The sequence below is a fragment of the Jaculus jaculus genome, chromosome 1, assembly GCF_020740685.1.
Source record: "Jaculus jaculus isolate mJacJac1 chromosome 1, mJacJac1.mat.Y.cur, whole genome shotgun sequence".
In the NCBI taxonomy this organism is placed as follows: Eukaryota; Metazoa; Chordata; class Mammalia; order Rodentia; family Dipodidae; genus Jaculus; species Jaculus jaculus.
The window spans coordinates 120,059,495-120,083,260 of record NC_059102.1 but is presented as its reverse complement, the minus strand read 5'-3'; the positions used below and the strand labels follow the sequence as shown (position 1 = coordinate 120,083,260).

At 41.7% G+C, this 23,766-nt stretch overlaps 1 protein-coding gene across 1 annotated transcript in view; it reads left to right on the top strand.

Annotated features, from left to right (window-relative positions):
* The window catches only part of Ctnnal1 (catenin alpha like 1), an 87,448-nt gene extending 63,776 nt beyond the window's left edge, over positions 1 to 23,672 (top strand). Inside the window, exons 12-19 of the mRNA XM_045141889.1 lie at positions 7,598 to 7,635; positions 14,005 to 14,055; positions 14,146 to 14,300; positions 18,299 to 18,347; positions 21,097 to 21,153; positions 21,282 to 21,395; positions 22,523 to 22,606; positions 22,747 to 23,672. Coding sequence (XP_044997824.1) covers positions 7,598 to 7,635; positions 14,005 to 14,055; positions 14,146 to 14,300; positions 18,299 to 18,347; positions 21,097 to 21,153; positions 21,282 to 21,395; positions 22,523 to 22,606; positions 22,747 to 22,806 — 608 coding nt within the window. The 3' untranslated portion in view covers positions 22,807 to 23,672. The remainder of the gene's footprint in view (positions 1 to 7,597; positions 7,636 to 14,004; positions 14,056 to 14,145; positions 14,301 to 18,298; positions 18,348 to 21,096; positions 21,154 to 21,281; positions 21,396 to 22,522; positions 22,607 to 22,746) is intronic.
* The last annotated feature ends 94 nt before the right edge of the window (positions 23,673 to 23,766 follow it).

Genomic DNA, 23,766 nt, shown 5'->3' with positions numbered 1-23,766 from the left:
TCCTTCCACTTGGATGGAATCTCTTTCCTTGATGACTGCCTAACCCTGGAATGTTGCCCGTGGTGGGTAAGTTCATTGGCATTTGTATAGCATGTAGGAAGGCATTGTTGTTATTCTTGATTTTAGTATCAACTTGGAGTTTTATTTATTTGCCATCATATTGTGTGTCCTGCTATTTATTTGTATGTGCTTTTACATTTTTTGACCTTTGAACTGCTTTTGCGGGTGTTACAACATGATTTTTAAAAGAAATATCATTTAAAGTCAAAACATGTAATTAAATATTTTTACCAGACATGAATGTTTTAACATTTCATGTCAAAAATATTCATTTAGGATAAACGTTGATTTGCTTAAAAATGCTAGAGTATCATTTGTAAAGCATAATAAATGTTTACGATGCACCTTCATTTAAAGATTTCTGTGCTACTTGTCTGAATGGCATATCATTCTGATGCTTTGTTAAGTATGAGTTTTAGTGACAGATTATTAGATGAGGCAAGTTTTATATATTCGAGGATAATGTTGTGTAATTAACCCATCTGTAAGGAACAGTGGTCAACTGGCCACAGGGCTTGTTAGGAATTTAAGAGAAGTGGCTTGGTCTGGTGAAGAGATTTCTGGTCTCAGGGACCCAGAGCATACGCCAGACCCAGCTTTGTCCTGGGACTGAGTGTCTGCGGCCTAGTCATGAAGGTCCAGGCTGACAGGTCTCAGAGGCTCTGCAGCTCTAAATCATTTGTGAGCATTAGCTGAAGTTGTTATCCTTCTGGGCCACAGATTTTTTTCCCCCAAATAGGGTCTCCCTCTAGCCCAGGCTGACCCAGAATTCACTATGTCATCTCAGGCTGGTCGGAAACTCACAGTGATCCTCCTTCCTCTGCCTCCTGAGTGCTGGGGTTAAAGGCGTGTGCCTCCATGCCCAGCTTTTGCCATGGAATTTAACCTAGTGATGTCAGCCCACCCACATAGGGATGCTAGGGGAGTGCTAGAGAGTGGGTCTCTGGGATACGATGACTCCCTACACTTGTAGACAAGCTCCGCTCGCATGCAGAAAGCCTGGCCAGTAGCTTCAAGTCTGGGCAGATGGTTTTCTACCACAGCACTATTAGGCTTAGTGTGGCTTTCTCCTGTTGCACTTTCAGCTAGATAAACTTTTGTTTTCATCCACAAAAACGAGGTATGATTGGAAGATCATCACTTACCCTCCTTCTATAACCCTGGGCCAGCAGGTTCCTCACCTTCTGCAGGTACAATGGACCTAGATTTCTCTTTATGCTAATCTCTTGACCAAGGGCCAGAGCTGCCTTTCTCCTTTTTCCTGGACCCATCACACTTTACAAGCTAGCGCTTGACCAGCATTTTGGTCTGTCTTTCCTCTTTTAATTGTCAAAAAAATATTTATAATTATTTTCCCAAGAAATTATTAGTTTTTTTTTCTTTTAAAAATATTTAAGAGAGATAGAAACAGAGAGAAAGAGGCAGATGCAGTGTGGGTGCACTAGAGCCTCTTGCCACTGCAAAAGAACTCCCGACATATGTACCACCTTGAGCATCTGGTTTTACATAGGTAATGGGAAATGGAACTCAAGCCATCAGGCTTTGCAACCAAGTGCCTTTAACTGCTGAGTCATCTCTCCAGCCACAGTAATTCTCTTCTTCTTCTTCTTTTGTTTTTGTTTTTTAAGGTAGAGTCTCACTCTAGCCCAGGCTGACCTGGAATTCACTAGGTAGTCTCCAGGTGGCTTCAAACTCACAGCAACCCTCCTACCTCCCAAGTGCTGGGATTAAAGACATGTGTTTTTGATAATTACTGTCTCCCTTAATTCTGGCCAAGTTCTGAGTAGTAATTAGGATACCAAGTAGAGGCAGGTGAACTTGAGAAAGTTTACATCCTACTCATAGAAGTAATTTTCTACGAACAAAAACTCAAGTTCCGGGGCTCAAGAGATGGTTCAATTGTTAAAAGCATTTGCCTGCAGACCCAGGTTCAATTCCTCAGATACTCCTGTAAAAGTGCATTTATTTGTGGTAAGAGACCCTGGCGTGACACACATACCCCTAAATGAATTAAAAAAAAAAAACAACTCACGTTCCATTGCCCTTCAGGGTGTCACTGTGGTTTTCTGGAATCTGAGTGATAATGTCATGCTGAGGGACAGATTTGGTAGAAGTTCAGCTTTTGAAGCAAACTGCCTGGGTTTCAGTCCTGCCTCTGCCACTTTCCGACCTCGTGTCTGTCTGTGCGCTTCAAGTTTGACATCAGCCAGCGGGGGCAGTAATGACTTCACAACCCCATTTGGTGGGTGTGAAATGAAAGTCATTCATACTAAATGTGCAGAAAGTGTTACATCTGTCAGTCACACGGGGCCGTCAACTTTCCAATAAAGCAAGAAGCTCATGAGAAAACACCAGATCCAGTTTCCCACTCTTCATTTCAGTCTCTTGTGATGCCCTCCTCTCCATGTCTCCTTTCTTCAGTCACGTGGAGGTTTTGAGAGTAGCCCAACTGGCCCCTCTGCGCAAGATCTCGTGACCTGTGTCTTATAGCAGAGAGCCTGCCCCTGGGGCTCTGCGATGGAGGCCCATCCCTCCTTCACCTGGGGAATGTTTCTCTCACTGCATGCTGGGACAGTATCCCTTCCCTGCTCCCTTTGCCCTGAGACTCATTTTCTCCTACCAAGGCATCCTTTTTTAGAAAAATACCAAAGGAGGGTCCATGAAATTAAAAACCTCTGTGTAGGTAAAATGGTAAATGTGACCACTGACGATGTAAAACCATACAGATAACAATAGCTGCTGTTGAGAGTTTACTGTGTGTTCTTAGGTCCTTTGATAAGTGCTAGAAGCACATTTTATTGCCCTCAATCCTTAGTCACCCTATGAGACAGGTTATAGTTGCATATGTCATCATAAATGCTGAGATGGGGATTTAAAGAAGCTAAGATGCCAGTGTCCTACAGTGAATGAGTTACAGAACTGGGATTCTTACTGAGTCTGAGTAATGCCGGAGAGGAAATGTTTATCAACCATTCATGGTGCTCAAACAGTTAAACCAGCCCTGAGGTATTTGTATAAGAGAAACCAATTCTGTGAAAAAATACAACTGCAGCTCTGCTTTTTCTCTCCAAATCCATTCCAAAAATACCTGAGAGATTCTAATCTTACACAGTGCAGGAAGTACAGAGCAAGGAACAGGTGGCTGAAGGCAGGAGTCTGGATTCCCGAGTTTTTTCCTCTGCTAGTTTGATTAGCCGAGGATGGAGCTGCCTTATTTTGAGATGACTGGGCATGATGATCTGGGCGTGGTAGCACATACCTTTAATCCCAGCACTCAGGAGGCAGAGGTAGGAGGATCACTGTGAGTTCAAGGCCAGCCTGAGAATTCCAGGTCCGCTGAGATCCTAAGTCAAAAAACAAAACAAAACAAGAGAGAGGGGGGTGGGGATAATTGAGTATGATAATCTATTAGTAATGGAGGCCAGGGCAAACTATCTGCCTTTTGTGTTTCACTTCTTTTTTTCCTTTTGTTTTGTTTTTCAAGGTAGGGTCTCACTCTAGCCCAGGCTGATGTGGAATTCACTATATAGTCTCAGAGTGGCCTCAAACTCACCATGATCCTCCTACCTCTGCCTTCTGAGTGCTGGGATTAAAGGCATGTGCCACCGTACCTGGCTTCTCTTTCTTTCTCTCATTTTTTTTTTTTTTTTGAGTTTTTAAAAAATTACTTCTTTATTTGAGAGAGAGAGAGAGAGAGAGAGAGAGAGAGACAGAAAGATGCACACAGAAAGAGAGTATGGGCGTGTCAGGGCCTCCTGCCACTGCAAACTCACTCCAGACACATGCGCCACTTTGTACATTTGGCTCTATGTAGTACTGGGGAATTAAACCCAGGTGGTCAGGCTTTGCAGAACAGTGCCTTATCCACTGAGCCATCTCTCTAGCTCCTGCTTCACTTTCTCTTTTTTTTTTAATTAAAAATTTTTTTGTTTATTATTTATTTGTTTGAGAGCAACAGAGAGAGAGAGGAGAGAGGGCGCCCCAGGGCTTCCAGCCACTGCAAACGAACTCCAGACGTGTGCACCCACTTGTGCATCTGGCTAACATGGGTCCTGGGGAATCGAGCCTCGAACTGGGGCCCTTAGGCTTCACAGGCAAGCGCTTAACCGCTAAGCCATCTCTCCAGCCCTTCTTCACTTTCTTCATGGATATAATAATTTGGCATGGTGCTTGTAATGTAACAAATGGTCCTGTCACCTTTACTTTCAGGCTCCCTGCTTAGAACAGGGGAGTTAGAGGAGATCGGAGCAGGCAGTTAACAGTGTGAGGGCTGCCATTCTTGTTCCAGGACAAACTGTGCTGGCTAATCTTGATGCTTCTCATTTGGAGCCCACGCCTGACCTCCCAGGCCTGGTCAGCCTCATCCCCACCACCCACTGTGGACAGGCTGGAATTAAAACAAGAAACTCTTCTTACTTTGGGACTACATGGTCACTGTGCTTTCTCCTCTGTCTTTCAACTGGGAGGGGATAGGGAGCAAAACAAACAAGCAATTAAAAGAGAATCTTGCGGGGGGAGGGGATGGGTTGGGGCTGGAGAGATGGCTTAGTGGTTAAGGCATCTGCCCGTGAAGCCGAAGAACCCAGGTTTGACCCCCAGAACCCATACAAGCCAGATGCACAAGATCACACGTGTGCACAAGTGGTGCATGCATCTGGAGTTCAAGTGCAGTGGCCAAGGCCCTGGCATACTCTGTTCCTCTCTCTTATATTTAAAAAAAAAAAAAAAAGTGTAGCCAGACATAGTGGTGCACGCCTTTAATCCCAGCACTCGGGAGGCAGAGGAAGGAAGATCGCTGTGAGTTTGAGGCCACCCTGACACTCCATAGTGAATTCCAGGTCAGCCTGGGCTAAAGTGAGACCCTACCTTAAAAAACAAAAACAAAAACAAACATACAAAAAAAGTGAGTGAGAGAACCTTAGGGATTAGAGCTGTGGAGTGAGTAGTTATAGCGGCAAGCTCTTCTTTCATTGCGTTATCTCGCTGTACATTCTAGTTTCTTAACTCTGTTGTATCTTTGAGATAAAAGAGATGCTGAAACAGTTCTCTTGTCATCCCTCTTGGAAAGTAGATGTGAGCATTTCAGGGTCATGCGCACAGTGGAGGATCACAGGTGAGATGATGTAAGAATTCCTTGCATGGGCTAGTATACTTAAGTACTGAAGGTGTTCACTTTTATGGCATATTCAGACCACTTTTTAAATGAGATTTTATAAAAAGGATTCAAACTTTCAGTAGCTCTAAATTTTGAAATTCCAAGTGATCCACAGATCATATCCTGTCAGTCTTGCAGCTGAGTTAGGCAGAGTTTATATTAGAAACTAAAGACAAGGCATGCACATAACTTCTGCAATTCCAAGATTGGAAAATCGTTGATAAAGTTCCCTTACAATTCTGACATTACCAAAAAGATTACTTAAATCATAAGTTGTTCCCGAGTGCCTGATCCTTAGCAGTGCTTCATCTCGTAGGTGAGCACTGTGCAGAAAAAAAACAGAATTACTCCACACAGGGATTTAAGCATTGTGTAGCAGGCACAAGAAAAACTCAAAAGGGGTGAAATTCATCGTAGTGACAGTTTTTATTTAATGTGCCATTTCCAAAATATTGTCATTTTCAGTTTTAAAATCAATATTTTAAAATATGAAATAATCTGGATATGGTGGCTCATGCCTTAAATTCCAGCACTCAGGAGGCAGAGGCAGGAGAATCACTGTGAGTTTGAGGCCAGCCTAGTTCCAGATTAGCCTAGGTTAGAGTGAGACACTGCCTTCAAAAACCAAAAACAAAAATTAATAATAATAATAATACAATAAGCAATAAGACATTTTCCTTCATTTCAAAATTTGGTATGAAAAAAATCAGCGTATGCCTTCCACTTACAGCATGTTTCAATTCAGAAGACCATGCGTCAAGTTCTCAGTGGTCGCATGTGCCTGGTGGAGTCCATAGGCAACAGCATAGTTCTAGAGTTTAGAGTCTGTATATGCCATTCCAAGAGCTGATAGGTTCACCCTGTTCATTCATGTAAGAAGAGGTATGCTTATATATTACTTTAATTAGGTTGAACAATAATAAAACACTGATATTTCAGAAATGTTTGAATATGAGACTTTCATATGGTTCAGCCTAATATTTTATAGCTGAACATCCCTGTTTTCCTTGAAGAAGCAGGTGTCTGTTAAGGCTGGGGCTGTATCAGTGCTTGAGTGCTTGCCTAGCTGTGCAAGGCAATGGAGTTCAGTCCACAGTACTATAAGCAAAAACAAAGGAAAAAAAAAACCAGGTATCACAGACTAGCTTAAAAATTATCACCCATAACCAGGTGTGGTGGCGCATGCCTTTAATTCCAGCACTTGGTAGGCAGAGGTAGGAGAACTTCCATGAGTTCAAGGCCACCCTGAGACTACATAGTGAATTCCAGGTTAGCCTGAGCTAGAGTGAGTCCCTACCTTAAAAAAAATAAAAGCCTCCCCCCCCAAAAAAATTTATCACCCATGCCAGGCATGGTGGCACACGCCTTTAATCCCAGCATTTGGGAGGCAGGGGTAGGAGGTTGCTGTGAGTTTGAAGCCACCCTGAGACTATATAGTGAATTCCATCCAGGTCAGCCTGAGCTAGAGTGAGACCGTACCTCGGACCGTCTCCCCCCACCACAAAAAATATTACCATCCATTGTAACCTGATATGGAAAGCAGAGGATAATGGTAGGGCAGGGTTGACATGGGCATGACACTTTGTGGTGGTTTGGATCTGAATGTATGCTCTCCTTGGCCTTGGGGTTATTTGATTAAGATTAAGCTTGCTGGGGAGGAGGTTTCACCGGGGGTGGATCTTGTAGTCCCATGTGAGCTCTGGGTTTGCTGGCCTCTCTCTGCTGTGCATGTGTGGAAATGAGTCAGCTTCTTCTGCCATTGATGATGTTTCCTCTGCATTCTGTACACCTGAATTAAACCCCTTTGTCCCCCAAGCCGCTTCTTGTAGGGTGTTTGTCCCAGCAACTAAGAGTGACTGCAGTATACTTATCCTTCCTTTCCTTGGTCACTATACTTCATACCAGGTGTGAGTTCACAGCCCCAAACTGCTGTGTGTGCTTTCCTCGTCCTGGGGTCGTCCCCTTCCCTGAGCGAGAGCACAGTAAGAGGGAGGCTAGCTGCGGGTGCTGTGGTCTCCGCTCTGCCACATGGGGAAAAGGAAGCAGCTCTGATCCTGGTGAGTGGGATCAGGTTCTAGATCGGCCGCCGCTGTGAAAGGAACACCGGGAATGAAGCTGACTGTAAGGGGAAGTCAGCGGCAGCCAGACGTCTCATGTTCCTCCCTTGGCTGTGGCAGAGGTGGATCTGTCACCAGCCTTAGAGATGCAGGCATCGACAGCCCTCATGTTTGCAATCCAGGCTGTGATGTTCTCTCTCAATCACATGTAATTCACAAATCATCACAACTAACATACTAACATTTACATCCGTTTACTATTTTAAATGTGAGTGAAAACCTGTATCAGGAGAAAAAGGTCTTAAGTTCTATATGTTATTTATAGGAGAGAAGTATGGCTACCTTTCACTCCCAAAGCAAATGGTAAGTAGAATTTTGTGCAATTCAGAATGTTTTATTCAGAACTTAAGTTATGGTATTTTGCCTATTGAGACTCTGCTCTGTCTACTAGGCCTAAAAGGACAGTAAACATTGCTTGTACCTGGTTGTTACTATAGGTAGAGTCCTACATGTGGCCTCTTCTCCGAGTATGTGTGTTTAGCTTTGGGGCCTGAGAGAATAACTTACAGAATTTGTGATGAATAAGCCAATCTGAGGCCAGAAGTAGGTATTTGTCTTCTATTTTTGGCCTAATTTTCAAGGTCATATAGGAATTATTCTGTGCATATTAAGAGCATTCATATGGTTTATACATAAGTGAAAACATGCCATGTAGATTGGAGAGAGAGGGAGAGAATGTTAAAATAGCAAGACATTGGTCCTAAGATCCCTTTCAGTAATGAAAATTCCTGTGTTCTGGCTGATAACATCTTAGCATCAGTTGTATTATTTAGGTGCTATTTTAATGAGCTGAGCAATTCATTTGTAGATTCTATGTCAGTTATAATTTTGGATAAAATACAAGATACACATAAAAAAAAAAACAAGCTATAGAAAAATATCACTTTTTAAGAAAACCTTGCCAGGAGTGGTGGTGCATGTCTTTAATTCCAGCACATGGGAGGCAGAGGTAGGAGGATCACCGTGAGTTCAAGGCCACCCTGAGACTACATCGTGAATTCCAGGTCAGCCTGGGCTAGAGTGAGACCTTACCTCAAGAAAAAAATTAGAGGAAGAGTGAGAGAGAGAAAGATGGGGGGGGGGAGGTGAGGAAGGAAGGAAGGAAGGAAGGAAGGAAGGAAGGAAGGAAGGAAGGAAGGAAGGAAGGGAGGGAGGGAGGGAGAAGGGAAGGAAGGAAGGAGGAAGAAAAACTGTTCTTTTAAAACTATCAAGTGACCTAATGACTCCTAACTTCAGAAATAGGGAAAACAAAATATTTTCTATTTTGGTTTTTTAAAATATTTTATTTATTTATTTGTTAGAGACAGAGAGGGGGAGAGAGAGAGAGAATGGGTGTGCCAGGGCCTCTAGCCACTGAAAACAAACTCCAAATGCATGCACCACCATGAGCATCTGGCTTACGTAGAACCTGGAGAATTAAACCTGGGTCCTTAGGCTTTGCAGGCCTATGCCTTAATTGCTAAGCCATTTCTCCAGCCCTATGTTTTGGTTTTATTTATGTTTTACATATAGTTTTCCAGGCTGCAGAAGTAGCTTCTGACAAAGAAGAAATCATGGTAGCAATGAGAAAATCAGACACTCATATCTAGTTCCCAATCACAAAGAAAGGAATACTTGGAGATTACACATACACACATACATACTATATATAATGTCAAGTCAGAGGAAACATTTGGCCCCTCATTTAGTCATTAAATAGTACTTGGTTTACTTCCTGTTTTCTGGGCATCATGCTAGGCACTGGTGTATCTTGATGAAATAGATGGTGGTACTGCCTAGAGCCACCTGGCCCAACTTGGATAACCAGAAATACTTTAGTAATTTGGTAATTCATTGAGTCTATGAAAAAGACAGCATGGTCTCTGTCTGATAGAATTCTAATTCAGTTCACATATATCAAATTTTCAGTAGTTACATACAGAAAAAGAACCTTGGAAAGTTGATTCATGTTAATATTTTATTCCCACTATACCCAGATGTTATCACTTCAACATTTAATCAATATATAACCATGGAAAACATGTAAATCTTTTTTATTCTTTTTCATTTTTCAAGGCCGGGTCTTGCTGTAGTCCATGCTGACCTGGATTCACTGTGTAGTCTCAGGGCGGTCTCGAGTTCTGGGATTGAAGGGCATGTGCCACCATGCCTAGCCTCCTTTTGACATCTTAAGCTGCCAGAATCTGCCATGGGTGGCACGAATACAGCACATCCGAGTTCAGATGACCTGCGTTGCAAGTGTTTAGAAGCCCCTGGCTAGCAGCTCTTACATTGGATAGTATGGCTTTGAAAACGAGAGGAGAGGGAATTTATTGATAACTGTTAGTAGTAACTGGTGAAGAAGACATGAGACGGGATCAGAAGAGAGACTTGACAGTGGCAATCTAGAAAGTGGTGGGGCACGCCTTTAATCCCAGCACTCAGGAGATCAAGGTGAAAGGACCTCTGAGTTTGAAGCCAGCCTGAGACTAATTCCAGGTCAGCCTGGGCTTCAGTGAGACCTTACCTTGAAAAAAAAAACACAGTAAAATGTGTGTGACTGTGGGCATAGAAATAACAGTAAGAATGGCTGATTGTGTAGGGGAAGACAACAAAGAAAGAAAAACAAGACCTCTTTTTTTTTTTTTTTTTTTAGTTTTTCAAGGTAGGCTCTCACTGTGGTCCAGGCTGACCTGGAATTCACTATGGAGTCTCAGGGTGGCCTTGAACTCACAGCTATCCTCCTGCCTCTGCCTCCCAAGTGCTGGGATTAAAGGCGTGCACCACCATACCCAGCTAAGACCTCATTTTTTAAAAAGAATTCTCTTTTTTTCTTGTTTTTTTAAAAATATATTTTATTTGCAGCCAGTGTGGTGGCACATGCCTTTAATCCAAGCACTCAGGAGGCAGAGGTAGGAGGATTGCTGTGAGTTCAAGGCCACCCTGAGGATACATAGTGAATTTCAGGTCAGCCTGGGCTAGAGTGAGACCTTAACTTGGGGGGGGGGGAAATATATATATATAATTTGCTTATTTATTTGAGAGAGAAAGAGGCAGAGAGAGAGAGGGAGCGAATGGGCACTCCAGGGCCTTAAGCCACTGCAAACGAACCCCAGATGCATGCGTCCCCTTATGCATCTGGCTTATGTGGGTCCTGGAGAATTGAACTGGTATCCTTTGGCTTTGTAGGCAAGCACCTCAACCACTAAGCCATCCCTCCAGCCCAAGTCCTCATTTTTAAAAAAGATATATTACCCAGTACATTTTTAAAGGGAGACTGGCATCCAATATAGAAAACTTTATCATTTTTTTTCCTGAGATGCTGGGGATGAAACCCAGGGCTTCATGCATGATAAGAGAATTTAAAAATATTTATTTATTTATTTATTTATTTATTTATTTATTTATTTATTTATTTGTGGGCAAAGAGAGAAAGAGAGAAAAAGAATGAGTCCGGGAGCTCCAGGTCCTCCGGCTGTTGCAAACAAACTTCAGATGCATGTGCTACTTTGTCTATCTGGCTTTACCTGGGTAGTGGGGAGTCATACCCAGACTATCAGGCTTTGCAAGGAAGCTCCTTCAACCACTAAGCCATCTCCCCAGCCCATGATAGGCAAACTTTTAACCTCTAATCTACATCTCCTGCCCTCAACACTGAAATATTGTAGAGAACTCATTGTAGTTGGTTTAAAAGCAATCTAACACTGCAAAAATAATTTTGGGGAAATAACTTAGAGTTATCAGAATAGTTTGAAAGTATGGATATAAATATTGTCTAATTATTTTAAGCTAACTTGACCCCAGCAGGTGATATCATTGTTAATATCCTGTATTTAAGCCGATAAGGGTGGTTATTATTTTCTAAGTGCTATAATTTAGGACTACTACAAATCAAATTGTGTGTGATATATATGTGTGTATATATGTTCATGTGTGTGCATATGCATGTGGAGGTCAGAGATCAGCATTGTCTTCCTTAGTCCACCTCATGTTTTGAGACAGGAGCTCGCTGATTTTTGAACTTAGAGTTCACTAATGCATCTGGACTAGCTGGCCAGCAAACTCCAGAAATCCCCCTGCCTCTGCCTCTGCATCTGGGTTTTCATGTGGGGATCCAAACTCAGGTCCTCATGTTTGTGTGGCAAGCACTTTTGGAGCCATCTCCTCAGCTTGCTGGTAACTTTTTATTTACTTATTTTATTTTTTGAGATAAGGTCTCGCTCTAGCCCAGGCCTACTTGGAATTCATCCTGTAGTTCCCAGCTGTTCTCAAACTCAGAGCTATCCTCCTGCCTCTGCCTCCTGAGTGCTGGGATTAAAGATGTGCACCACTATGCCCTGCTCCACTATGTAATTTTTTAAAAATATTTTTATTTGCAAGCAGAAAGTGGGGGAGAGAAAGAGGGAGAGAGAATGGACCTGCCAGGGTTTCTTGCCATTGCAGACAAACTCCAGATGCATGTGTCACTTTGTGCAGCTAGCACAAGTACTAGAGAATTGGACCAAGCAAGTGCATTTCAACTGCTGAGCCATCTCCCCAGCCCCACAATATAATTTCTTTTGTTTTTTTTTTTAGCTTTCTTTTTTCTTTTTCAATTTTTTTTTTATTAACGACTTCCATGATTATAAAAAATATCTCATGGTAATACCCTCCCTTCCCCCATTTTCCCTTTTGAAACTGCATTCTCCATCATATCCCCTCCCCATCTCAATCAGTTTCTCTTTTATTTGATGTCATGATCTTTTCCTCCTATTATGATGGTCTTGTGTAGGTAGTGTCAGGCACTGTGAGGTCATGGATATCCAGGCCATTTTGTGTCTGGGGGGAGCACTTTGTAAGGAGTCCTACCCTTCCTTTGGCTCTTACATTCTTTCTGCCACCTCTTCCACAATGGACCCTGAGCCTTGGAAGGTGTGATGGAGATACCCACAATACAATTTTTGATAGTACAGAAAGACATCATACATCATGGTATGATAGTGTATGCTGGCAATCTAGCATTTTAGAAGACTTGAGGTAGGAAGATCATAAGTTTGAGGCTAGACTGGGTTACACAGATTGTCCAAAACAAACCAAGCCAGGTATGGTGGTGCACACGTTTAGTCCCAGCACTTGGAAGGCAGAAGTAGGATGATCACTGTGAGTTTGAGACTACATAGTGAATTCCAAGTCAGCCTGGGCCAGAGTGAGACCCTACCTCGAAAAACCAAAATAAATAAATAAATAAATAAATAAATAAATTTAATTTTAAAATTCCAGACCAAAAAATGAAAGCAAGCAAAGCTTGGATCCTAGCTCTGTGGGAAAGCATGCACAGGCCCTGGGTTTCATCTCCAGCATTTCAGGGAAAGAAAGTCAGGGATCACAGACCTTTGCATAGGTTGAATGGAAGAAAGATGTTATTGGACTCAGTGTTTTGTTATTATTATTGTTATTATTTGTTGTTTTTGAGGTAGGGTCTTGCTCTAGCCCAGGCTACCTGGAGCTCACTCTGTACTTCTAGGCTGACCTCAAACTCACAGCTATCCTCCTACATCTGCCTCCAAAGTGCTGGGATTAAAGGCATGTGCTACCACGCTCAGCTCAAACTCAGTGTTTTTAACAACATAATTTCAGAATATAAACTATTTCCTTAGTTAAGGATAGCACTGCTAACTATATTTTAGGAAAACTGTGATTCTCTTTTCTTTTTTTAAGGAGCACAGTTGGATTCTGCTGCTATTTATATTTAGAACCTGGTATCTTCAGCTTTATGTAACAGGAACTGATGTACCTGTGCATTTCAAACTCTTGTCCACTAGATGGCGAGCATGGTCACATTGGGATGGTTTCCTTCTCAGCAATCCCCCATTAACTTTCATTAAGCACATATTCATTTTAAAAGTAAATATAAGACACCTCCTTAGTGCAGTAGGCAACATGTCAGTCTCATAAAAGTAAATATAAAACAACTAGTTGATATATATCCGTTGGGCATAAAATTACGAATAAAACCTAAAAGCCTTTAGATAATTCCAAGTTTTCCTAAATGCTTTGTCTATTGCTTTATAGTCTTAAGGAGCCAAAGATCATGTAACATCCAAGGAGACATCAAGCCATTGAACATGGCTGTTTTCTAATGAGCACAAGAGGTGGCTTGTGTGTGTACATAGCTCTATAACTCCTCTATACATATGCATTTCTGTTCTACTTTACATGCACCTTTGACAGAAACATTACAGAATGCCTAAAAGACTGTTCAGTGAGCAGATTTTAAAACTGGGATCAAAGGGGAAAAAACAGCAAAACTTGTGACAGAAGAGCTGGTCAGAAGTCTTGGTTATAATCAGGGAGCTACTTCTTACTTGCGTGCATATTTACCTAACAGGCAGGCCAGGTGTCAAACAGTGCTGACATGTGTTGAGATGTGTGTTGTTAGGAGCTGTCTTCATCGAGAGAACATTGTGCACTTGCATAAACTGAGATGGCTGTGACATTGCTAGATGACACAGTCTTATGAGACCACCATTCTAAATCTGACCTGTCAACCAGAATGTTAGGTGGCATACGACTGCATTCATATTCTTTCTCTCACCCCCTTGACTTAGCAATACTTCACAGCGCAAGTTCTTTGTTTTGCTTTCTGTTACTGTTGCATTTCCTCACAATGAAACACACTGCCTCTTAAGATGTACCACCTTCTTATTGTCGCAGAAGAACAATGCAAACCTGAAGTCATTGAAGCCCGAGAAGCCTGACTCGGAGGTGAGATCTTCTTTTCTTGCAGTAGTCTTACATCTCATGTTCCTTGTCCATCAACAAGGACAGTGTTGTGATCCACGTGTCTGTTTGCAGGAACAAGCTAAGATAGCAAAACTTGGACTTAAGCTGGGTTTGCTCACCTCAGATGTCAACTGCGAGATTGAGAAGTGGGAGGATCAGGAGAATGACATAGTTCAAAATGGACGGAACATGTCCAAGATGGCCTACTCTCTGTATTTATTTACTAGGTAATTTGGTTATGTTTTGGTCTGTTTATTTATTTACTTTGATTTTTTTTTGAAAGAGTCTTATACCATAGCCCACTCTGACTTTGAACTTTCCTCTTGTCTCAGCCTCCTGAGTGCTGAGATTACAGGCATGAGTAAACCCATTCTAATACATATTTACTTTTCTAGATCAGTATCATAACGTTTGGCATAAAGAATAGGTGCCATTGTAAATCACTGGTGGGCTAAAATCATCATCAGCAGACCTCTGGTAAAAAGGCCAAAAGTAGTTATCATAATGGTGTGCCTCAGCAAATACAATAAGAAGACACAGCTAGTGAATTAGCAGCTAGATTTAAAGGGCTCCCCTTTTGTGTCTTGTCCCATTCTTCTCAGAATTTCGAAGTTATTGTACATTTTGCCTTTTGCCACCCTGCCTAAGGAGTGTCTTTCTCAGCCAACAGCAGAGCATTCGGAGAGCACGTCTGTCTTCTAGAATCTTCGGTTGTGATTGATGAGACGTAGCTCACCTGATGGAACCACGAGGCCTGTCTGTGTAGGCTGCCAAAGCTTGTAGAGTCAGCATTCATTATGGCGAGACTTTCCCCTACTTCAATATTACTTTTCCCACAGTCTCTGTTATGTCCACATTTGAAAACTTATGTTCAGGGTTAGAGAGATGGCTTAGTGGTTAGGGGGTTTGCCTGCAAAGCCAAAGGACCTCGGTTTGATTCCCCAGGACCCAAGTAAGCCAGATGTACAAGGGGACACATGCGTCTGGAGTTCCTTTGCAGTGGGTGGCTGGAGGCCCTGGTGTGCCCATTCTCTCTCTCTCTTTCTCATAAATAAATAAATAAATTTAAAACTCATCTGCAGCATCTGGAGAGATGACTCAACTTTGCTTACAAGCCTGATGGCCCAGGCTTAATTCCCTTGTACCCACATAACAAAAATAATTAATTTTTGACTAGAATCATTTATCTCTAGTTAGCAATAAAATTCTGCTTAAAAGTTTGTTTGACTGCTAAAAACTGAAGAAATACATTGTGAATTTAATGAATATGAGTACAGTTTAATATATAGAATCTTCCCAAGAGGTTCACCAGTCAACTTTAAAAAGAAAAGATCTTGGGACTAGGGACATGGCTGAGTGGGTCAAAGTGCTTAGGGCTCAAGCATGAGGATATGAGTTCAATCCCCAACTCCCACATAAAGCCAGGCGTGGCTGCACATGCCTGTAACCCGAGTGATGAGAGGTGTGGAGACAGGAGAATTGCTGGGGCTCCGTGGTCAAGAAGTCACACAGAAAAGCAAGCAGGCTCAGGGAGAGACTGTCTCAGAGAAGGAAGGATAACACATGAGGACATGCAGCATCTTCCTTGGGCCTCAGCAAGCATGCGCACAGGGCACACACCTCTGCATATGCCACACAACACTCAGGTCATCATGGCCTCTTTTTTTTTTGACAGAATCTTACTATGTAGACTAAGCTGACATTGAACTTTCTATGTAGTCCACGCTAGCCTCCAATTTGCAATCCTCCTGCCCTAGCCTTTTTGAGTGCTGGGATTATAGATGTGTACCATCATACATACAGTAATTTCCACTTTAAGAAGCTATTATTGTAGAATATATCAGGATGATACCTTTAACCTTTTGGAGAAATTAAAGTAGATTTTATCAAGACTGAGAGGCATAGGCATTGAAGTATAGGGATAGCTCAAACTCTTAGGGATGGTACTTATGACTGCACAGGACTGAGGAAGTTTAGGAGAATGGATTTCCCATAAGGCATCAGTGCATAAATGCTTTAGTCATTCAGGCAAGTCTTGGTAATGTAATGACGTCTTGTGGTCAGATATTCAGTCTTTATCCATGCTGTCTGTGGATCTGTTTTGCCAATGGTCTTTTCCATTTCCCATTAAGTCCTATGGTTTACCAACTTCACCTGGGTACTTCTTTGGAAGACCACTTGTTAGCCCTCCCAGTACTGGACAGTTTGGTTGTTTTCCTTCCTCAGACTGTTACTTAAACCACTAAAATCATTTGTGTATAATCTTTCATATTTTTTAATAACATGGTTAAGATTTTTCTAGTGTCTTCTATTTAATTTTTTTCCAAACATACCAGGGATTTATGATTTTTACTATTTATTTATTTATTTATTTATTTTGGCTTTTCAGAGTGGGGTCTCACTTTAACCCAGGCTGACCTGGAATTCACTATGTGTCTCAGGATGGCCTCGAACTCACAGTGATTCTCCTACCTCTGTTTTCTGAGTGCTGGGATTAAAGGCGTGCTGCCACGGCCAGCACTTTATGGTCCTTGTGTCATGATTTCATTTGATCCTCTCAACATCTATCAGAGAAGAGACGTGGCTTGTTCCCATCTCACAACTGTAACGTGGCAGCGCTTGTTGCTGTGGAACAGATCTGACTTAGGCCAAGTGTACTGCTCTTTTCCTCCTTCCTTCCTTCCTTCCTTCCTTCCTTCCTTCCTTCCTTCCTTCCTTCCTTCTTTCCTTTCCTTCCCTCCTTTCCTTTCCCTTTCCCTTTCCCTTTCCCTTTCCCTTTCCCTTTCCCTTTCCCTTTCCCTTTCCCTTTCCCTTTCCCTTTCCCTTTCCCTTTCCCTTTCCTTTCCTTTTTTTGTGAGATAAAGTTTCACTCTAGCCCAGGCTGGCCTCAAACTCACTGCAGTCCTTCTCCTTAGCCTCCCAAATGCTGAAATTAAAAGCATGTACCTGGCTGGAGAGGTGGCTTAGTAGTTAAGCGCTCTCCAGTGAAACCTAAGGACCCCAGTTCCAGGCTTGATTCCCCAGGACCCACGTTAGCCAGATGCACAAGGGGGTGCACGCGTCTAGCATTTGTTTGCAGTGGCTGGAGGCCCTGGTGTGCCCATTCTCTTTCTCTCTCTCTCTCTCTCTCTCTCTCTCTGCGTCTTTCTCTCTCTGTTTGTCGCTCTCAAATAAATAAATAAAAATAAACACAAAAATTAAGGAAAATTCTTGGTAGATTTTAAAAAAATTATTTATTTGCAAGCAGACAGTGAGAGAGAGAGAGAGAGAAGAGAGAGACAGACAGCGAGAGAATGGGCATGCCAGGGCTTCCAGCCACTGCAAACAAACTCCAGACACATGTGCTATTTGTGAATCTGACTTACATGGATCCTAGAGAATCGAACTTGGGTCCTTTGGCTTTTCAGGCAAATGCCTTAACTGCTAAGCCATCTCTCTAGCCCTTGGTAGCTTTTTATCTGATATTTTCCAGTTTTCTGATGAGACTGGTGTTAGCACAACTGTTAAGATCATCTACTTTTAGTGTTGAAAGTTAAATAATATGCCCCATCAAAAATGAAAAACTGCATTCCTACCAGAGTTGAAACTGGAATTAGAAGTGAGAATTCCTGATTTTTGCCTGATGGTTTCTTTCCATTATATATATAAGAAAGGCATTTTGGGCTGGAGAGATCGCTTAGTGGTTAAGCGCTTACCTGTGAAGCCTAAGGACCCCGGTTCAAGGCTCCATTCCCCAGGACCCATGTTAGCCAGATTCACAAGGGGGGGCACATGTGTCTGGAGTTCGTTTGCAGTGGCTGGATGCCCTGGTGTGCTCATTCTCTTTCTTTCTGCCTCTTTCTCTCTCTCCCTCCCTCTCTCTCTCTCTCTGTCTGTCACTCTCAAATAAATAAATTAAACAAGAAAATTAAAAAAAAGAAAGGCATTTTGGTTGAGATATATATTTAATATATAAATCAATATGAAAAAAGAATTAAAACGACAAACAGAACTTAAATATAACTTTTCAGTTAAAATTTTCTTTATGTTAGGAAATTAAAGTATAATTTTAACTTAGGAAATAATAGTTGCTTTAAGAATAAAGCCACAACATTATCACTCTATTTATATTCTTTAACAGTTTGGGTTTTATTAATACACAGAATGCTCCTAGACTTTAATTGTATATGGCCAATTTCCAAGAAGTAACTAATTTTTACCTTCTTAATAATATATTTTATTTTAGAGGAGAGGGGTCACTGAAAACATCCCAGGATTTAATTCACCTCCTAGAGGTATGTTTATCTTTATTTTATGCTATTATAGTTATGGGTTAAAAGTGGTTTACAACTTTTTTGACTTCTTCTTATCTTTGGTGTCCTAGAGGCTGCACACAGACCTCCATATATGCTAGGCAGGTGCTATACATCACAACCCTCTTTTGTATTTTTATGTTGAGATAAGGTCTTGCTAAATTCCCCAGTCTGGCCTTGAACTTGCCATCTTCTTCCCTGAGCCTGCCATGAAGCTGGGATTACAGGCATGCAAGTACCATATCTGGCTATAACTGGTTTTCTAAGTAATTATTATATTATTTACATGTGTTGTAAAGACTGGTAGAAAAGTAAAAAGTGAAACTTTTAGTGAAAATTTGTGGCTATCTCAGAAAGAAAAATGTTACAGAGATAAAGGAGCACAGGCTTTATTGATAGTCAATAAATACAATCTTAAATTTCTTGCTTTCCCAAGTAGATGAAGAATCCTGTAGTAAATGCAGTCCCTTTTCTTTCTTGAGTTCTAGAAAGGCCTTTCTGTCTCTTCATTGTTGCATGAATTATATTGAAATAACACACAAAAAAGTTTGTATTTGGGTTGTTGAGATGGATTTGTTGGCAAAGTGTCTGCTATATAAGCATGAGGCACTTGTATAGTGCTCAAGTAAATACCTGGTTTTGTATGGTGTGCCTATAACCAAAGCTCAGGGGAGGTGAAGACAGGGTTTACTGAGCAGCTAGTCCAGCTGAATCTGAGCTCTCAGTTCAGTGAGAGAACCTGTGTCAAAAAAAAAGGGGGGGGGGAAGAGTTGGAAAGATGGTTCAGTGGTTAAGGCACTTGCCTGCAAAGCTTAATGACCGGGGTTTGATTCCCCAGTACCCATATAAAGCCAGATGTGAAAAGTGGCACATGCATTTGAAGCTTGTTTGCAATGGCAAGAAGTCCTGGCACACTCATTTTCTCTCTCTCTCTCCTTGGAAATAAATGAATAAATATTTAAAAAGATAAGGTGAAGAGTGACTGAAGAAGACATCCAGCATTCACACCTGGCTTGCACACACACACACACAGACACTCTCTCATACACAGATGCACTACATATACAATGAGAGTTTCTTACACCACTCCATTAGAGGGTGCTTAATACATGTCTACTTTTCTTCTTTCATTCCATCTTCATACTGACTTAAGGCATGTAAAGAGAGACTAATCTGGTAGTATTAACCCTTCTGTTCTGTGTCTAATGAAATTCCGTGTTGTCTGGTTTCCAGTTCTTCATGTAGAGTGCTTTAGATTGGTGAGTAAGTTGCAAAACTCCTGTGTGTTTATCCTTCTTTCTGTGTTAGCATGTTTACCAAGGCTATTCTTTTTAATTTTTATTTATTTGAGAGACAGAGAGAGACAGACAGACAGACAGAGAGAGGGAGAGGGAGAGGGAGAGAGGAAGAGAGAGAGAGAATGGGCATGCCAGTGTATACAGCCACTGTAAACAAACTTCAGATACATGTGCCATCTTGTGCTTCTGGCTTACATGAGTCCTGGGGAATCGAACCTGACAAGTACCATAATGGCTAAGCCATCTTTCCACCCCTTGACAAGACTATTCTTATGTTTAAAACTAGAAGTTTTGATTACTTTGTCATCATTATATGGTTCTTTTGCCATTCCTGTACACTTCTACCAGAACCTCTTCAGGAAAAGAATTTTCTCTGAAAAGGATGATTATCTACATAGAAAAATTATAGAAATTATTTTCTGTTTAATTTTTATTTTTGGTTTTTCGAGGTAGGGTCTCACTCTAGCCCAGGCTGACCTGGGTCACTATATAGTCTCAGGATGGCCTCGAACTCACAGCGATCTTCCTACCTCTGCCTCCCAAGTGCAGAGATTAAAGGTGTGTGCCACCACACCCGACTTGGATTTTTTTTTTCTATAAAGTAGTCTATAAATGAGCTATTTCCCTTCAGAATGATTGGACTTCACCCTGGCTTCGTTCTGCTTGACTTGCTCATCCGCAGTCATTCTCTGGGGTCTACTTCTCACCCTCTTCTGTGTGCTTATTCATTAACGCAGTGTCTACCCAACTGTGTCCACATCATGATACATATAAAAAGGATGGTTCTTTCAGCTGATCTTTGCTGAGTGTACACTACATAACTACATTGTAGTAGTTACCTTTACATTCTTGGGACAAAACACCTCTCAGAAAGCTTGCGGATGGAAAGGGTTTTCAGCTCAGTTTCCTGAGGAAGCTTCATCATGGTGGGAAAGCACGCCAGAGCATCATATCTTGCCACAGCAGCAGGGAGAGATTAGTCTCAATGAACTGGCAATGAACACCCAATGGGCTAGCCTAATAAACCTCAAAGGCCTCCCCCACAGGGACACACCTCCAGCAAGACTCCACAACTTTCCTGAATTGCCACCAGCTGAGGATCAAGTATTCAAAACACGTTCAGGCTATAGGGGGCATTTTATATTCAAAACACCGTATGTATGGTACATCTCAGATACGACCTCTGGGCAGAAAGCAGAACTCCTTCTCATAGGGTTTATGTTCTGGAAGCATAAAAAGTTAATTATGTAATGCACCTATGCAAGTACTTGGAGGTAAAATCATGTAGGATGAGGATAAAGGTGAGAGTGGGGTGGTTAGAAAGGACTGGCTAGAGATGTTAATGAAATGAGCTGGAGCCCATAAGATAAGAAGGGGTGAAGGCATTTGAAGATATTGACCTAAGGTTAATTATTGCTCTCCTTTTCTTGCAGGTTCTTGCTGCAGAGGGATTAAAGTTTACATCAAGTATACAAGCCTTTTCAAAACAGGTAACACATATCTACCTGCCTGGTGATGGTAGTGATGCCGAGTGAGGCTGTTACTAAAATATAGAGGTATTTAAAGTACAAAAATGGGGTTTTGTTAGAGTTGTAGTAATTCCCTAACCCCATTTCAGCTCAAAGATGATGACAAGCTGATGCTCCTCCTGGAAATAAACAAGCTAATTCCTCTGTGTCACCAGCTACAGACAGTAACTAAGGCATCTTTGCAGAACAAAGTGTTTCTAAAGGTAAGAGAGGGCGGGTTGTTCAGATACACTCTTGAAAACTTCACAAACTTCTTTCTCAAGCCAGCTCTCGCTCCTTTCTCTTTTTCTTTTTATTTCTTTTTTTCCCTCTGCTCAAACCATTTTATTAAACAGGAAGGCAAGGAGGGGGCTGAAGACCTCCATGGAGCCCCACATTCCCCTTGTCACTGAAACTCCAGCCCCTTTTTCTTAGTGTTCACAGAAAGTCAAGATTTCCACTTTGTGTGTCTTGACTAAAAGCATCTGCTGTTATTACTGACCCCAGAGAGCAGCAGGGTCACCAAAAATTAAGACTTAGGGATACAGATTAATGCCATAGCTCCAAGCATCTACTTCTTAGTCCTTGTTACCTAAGAACAGCTGCCTTGGAGTCTGGGCTCTTCAAGGGAGAGGACTGTCAGGTTGGGGCTCTCTGTCAGTATGTGGCGTGTCCTAAGAAGCTGCAAGGTGACCACAACTGTTGCTGTCTCACCTTCTCCCTGGGGTCCCATGAAGCAGGCCTGAGACCTGGGTAGCCAGTCTGGCCCCTGTGCACTGGGACCTCAACTCAGCTAAGATACCCTAATCTATGACTTTCAAGATCTCTAATGTTGCCATGATGGAAGAAAACTAAGATGATAGGGATTCGAGAGATGGCTCAGCAGTTAAGGTGCTTGCCTGCAAAGCCCAAGGACCGGGTTTGATTCCCCAGTATTCATGTACAGCCAGATGCACAAAGTGGCACATGCATCTGGAGTTTGTTTGCAGCAGCTACAGCTTCTTGCACACCCATTCTCTTTCTCTGTGCTTGCAAATAAAAATATTTTTAAAAACTAGAATGAGGACTGGCTTAATGGTTAAGGCATTTGCCTGTGAAGCCAAAGGACCCAGGCTCAATTCCCCAGGACCCATGAAAGCCAGATGCACAAGGGGCACATGTGTTCAAATGAGTTCATTTGCAGTGACTTCAGGCCCTGGCATGCCCGTTCTCTTTGTCTGTCTCTCTTCTCTACCTCTCTGTCTGCTTGCAAATAAGTAAGTGAAGATTAAAAAATAAATAACAAAACTTGGATGATAGTTCTTTGAAGTAGTGTTTTACAATATGATTTCCATGCTTTCTGTCACTGTAGGTTGACAAGTGCATTACAAAAATAAGATCCATGATGGCTCTTGTGGTCCAACTTCTCTCACTCTGCTATAAGCTGATGAAGAAGGTGAGGTTGTTTTCCTTTATTACGTAGACTTTTTTATTAGCTCAGTGGAAATGGTGAAGGAAAATAATAGTGCTTAATTTTACAGGTTTTTTTTTTTCATAGTAAAGCAGAAACTAATTGTCTTAATTTTTTACTTTCAGATGGAAAGTAACAGATGGATCTCAGTTACAAATAAAGACACCATGGATGGTAAAACTTGAGAAGCTCTTGAGCCAGGTCTCTGGAATGTCATGTGGCACGGCTGACTTTTTTTTTTTTTTTTTTTTTAAAGAAAGGAAACGGTCCTTTTTATTTCTCAGAATTCATCAGTTTCATGAAGAAAATATTGAACTCTAGCTTTATTTTGTGATCTTCAGACTGGGAACCTTTCTGACAGCTAATAAATGCCATGTAGTTGCTAGAATTCTAATTGCAGTGCAATTTTAAAACAGGACATTGCAGTAATGTTCTTTAAATGTTAAACCAAATATCCCAACTGTCTTTGTGACAAATGAAACCCAAAGAAGATTTTGAATGTATTAACTTGGCATATTCTACTTTGTTTTCCTTATTTAAACTGATCATCTATAACACTAATTTCCACAGAAGTATACAAGGCTTTGGTTGACTGCAGGGTTTTTCTTGAACTTGTGGACTCTTCAGTCCCTGTTGAAGTGGACAAAGACCTCTAGGATTCCTTGTCAAGTTTACCCATGCTGTAGCAAGGTTGTTTTCTAATGAGCATCTCACAGAGTGAGGGTTGTTAGGCTGCCTGTGTCCCTCTTTTTCCCTGAAAGCAGTAGTGGAACTCACTCCACAGAACCCTGGAGCAACCTCAGAAGAAATGGTGACCTTTGAATTCCAGTCATAGCATAGCTGACCAGGTGGCCCTGAATACTGGCTGGAATCTAAGCATTTGTTAATGGTTTAAAAAAGGCTTTGAGATATCCTCAGTATTGATGAAACAGCAGATACAAAAGACCGAACACTGAAATCAAGGAGCTATTTAAATTCTGGATAACACACTGTACTCTAATGTGGCATTGGAATGTACATTATAAAAATAAACATCTTTAGTCTTTTTTAACTTTAGAGTGTAGGCCTTTTCTTGTTTTGTGGGATGGTGTTTTGGCTGAAAGGTCTGGCTGATGATTTACTATATTTCATCCCATAGTGTTTGT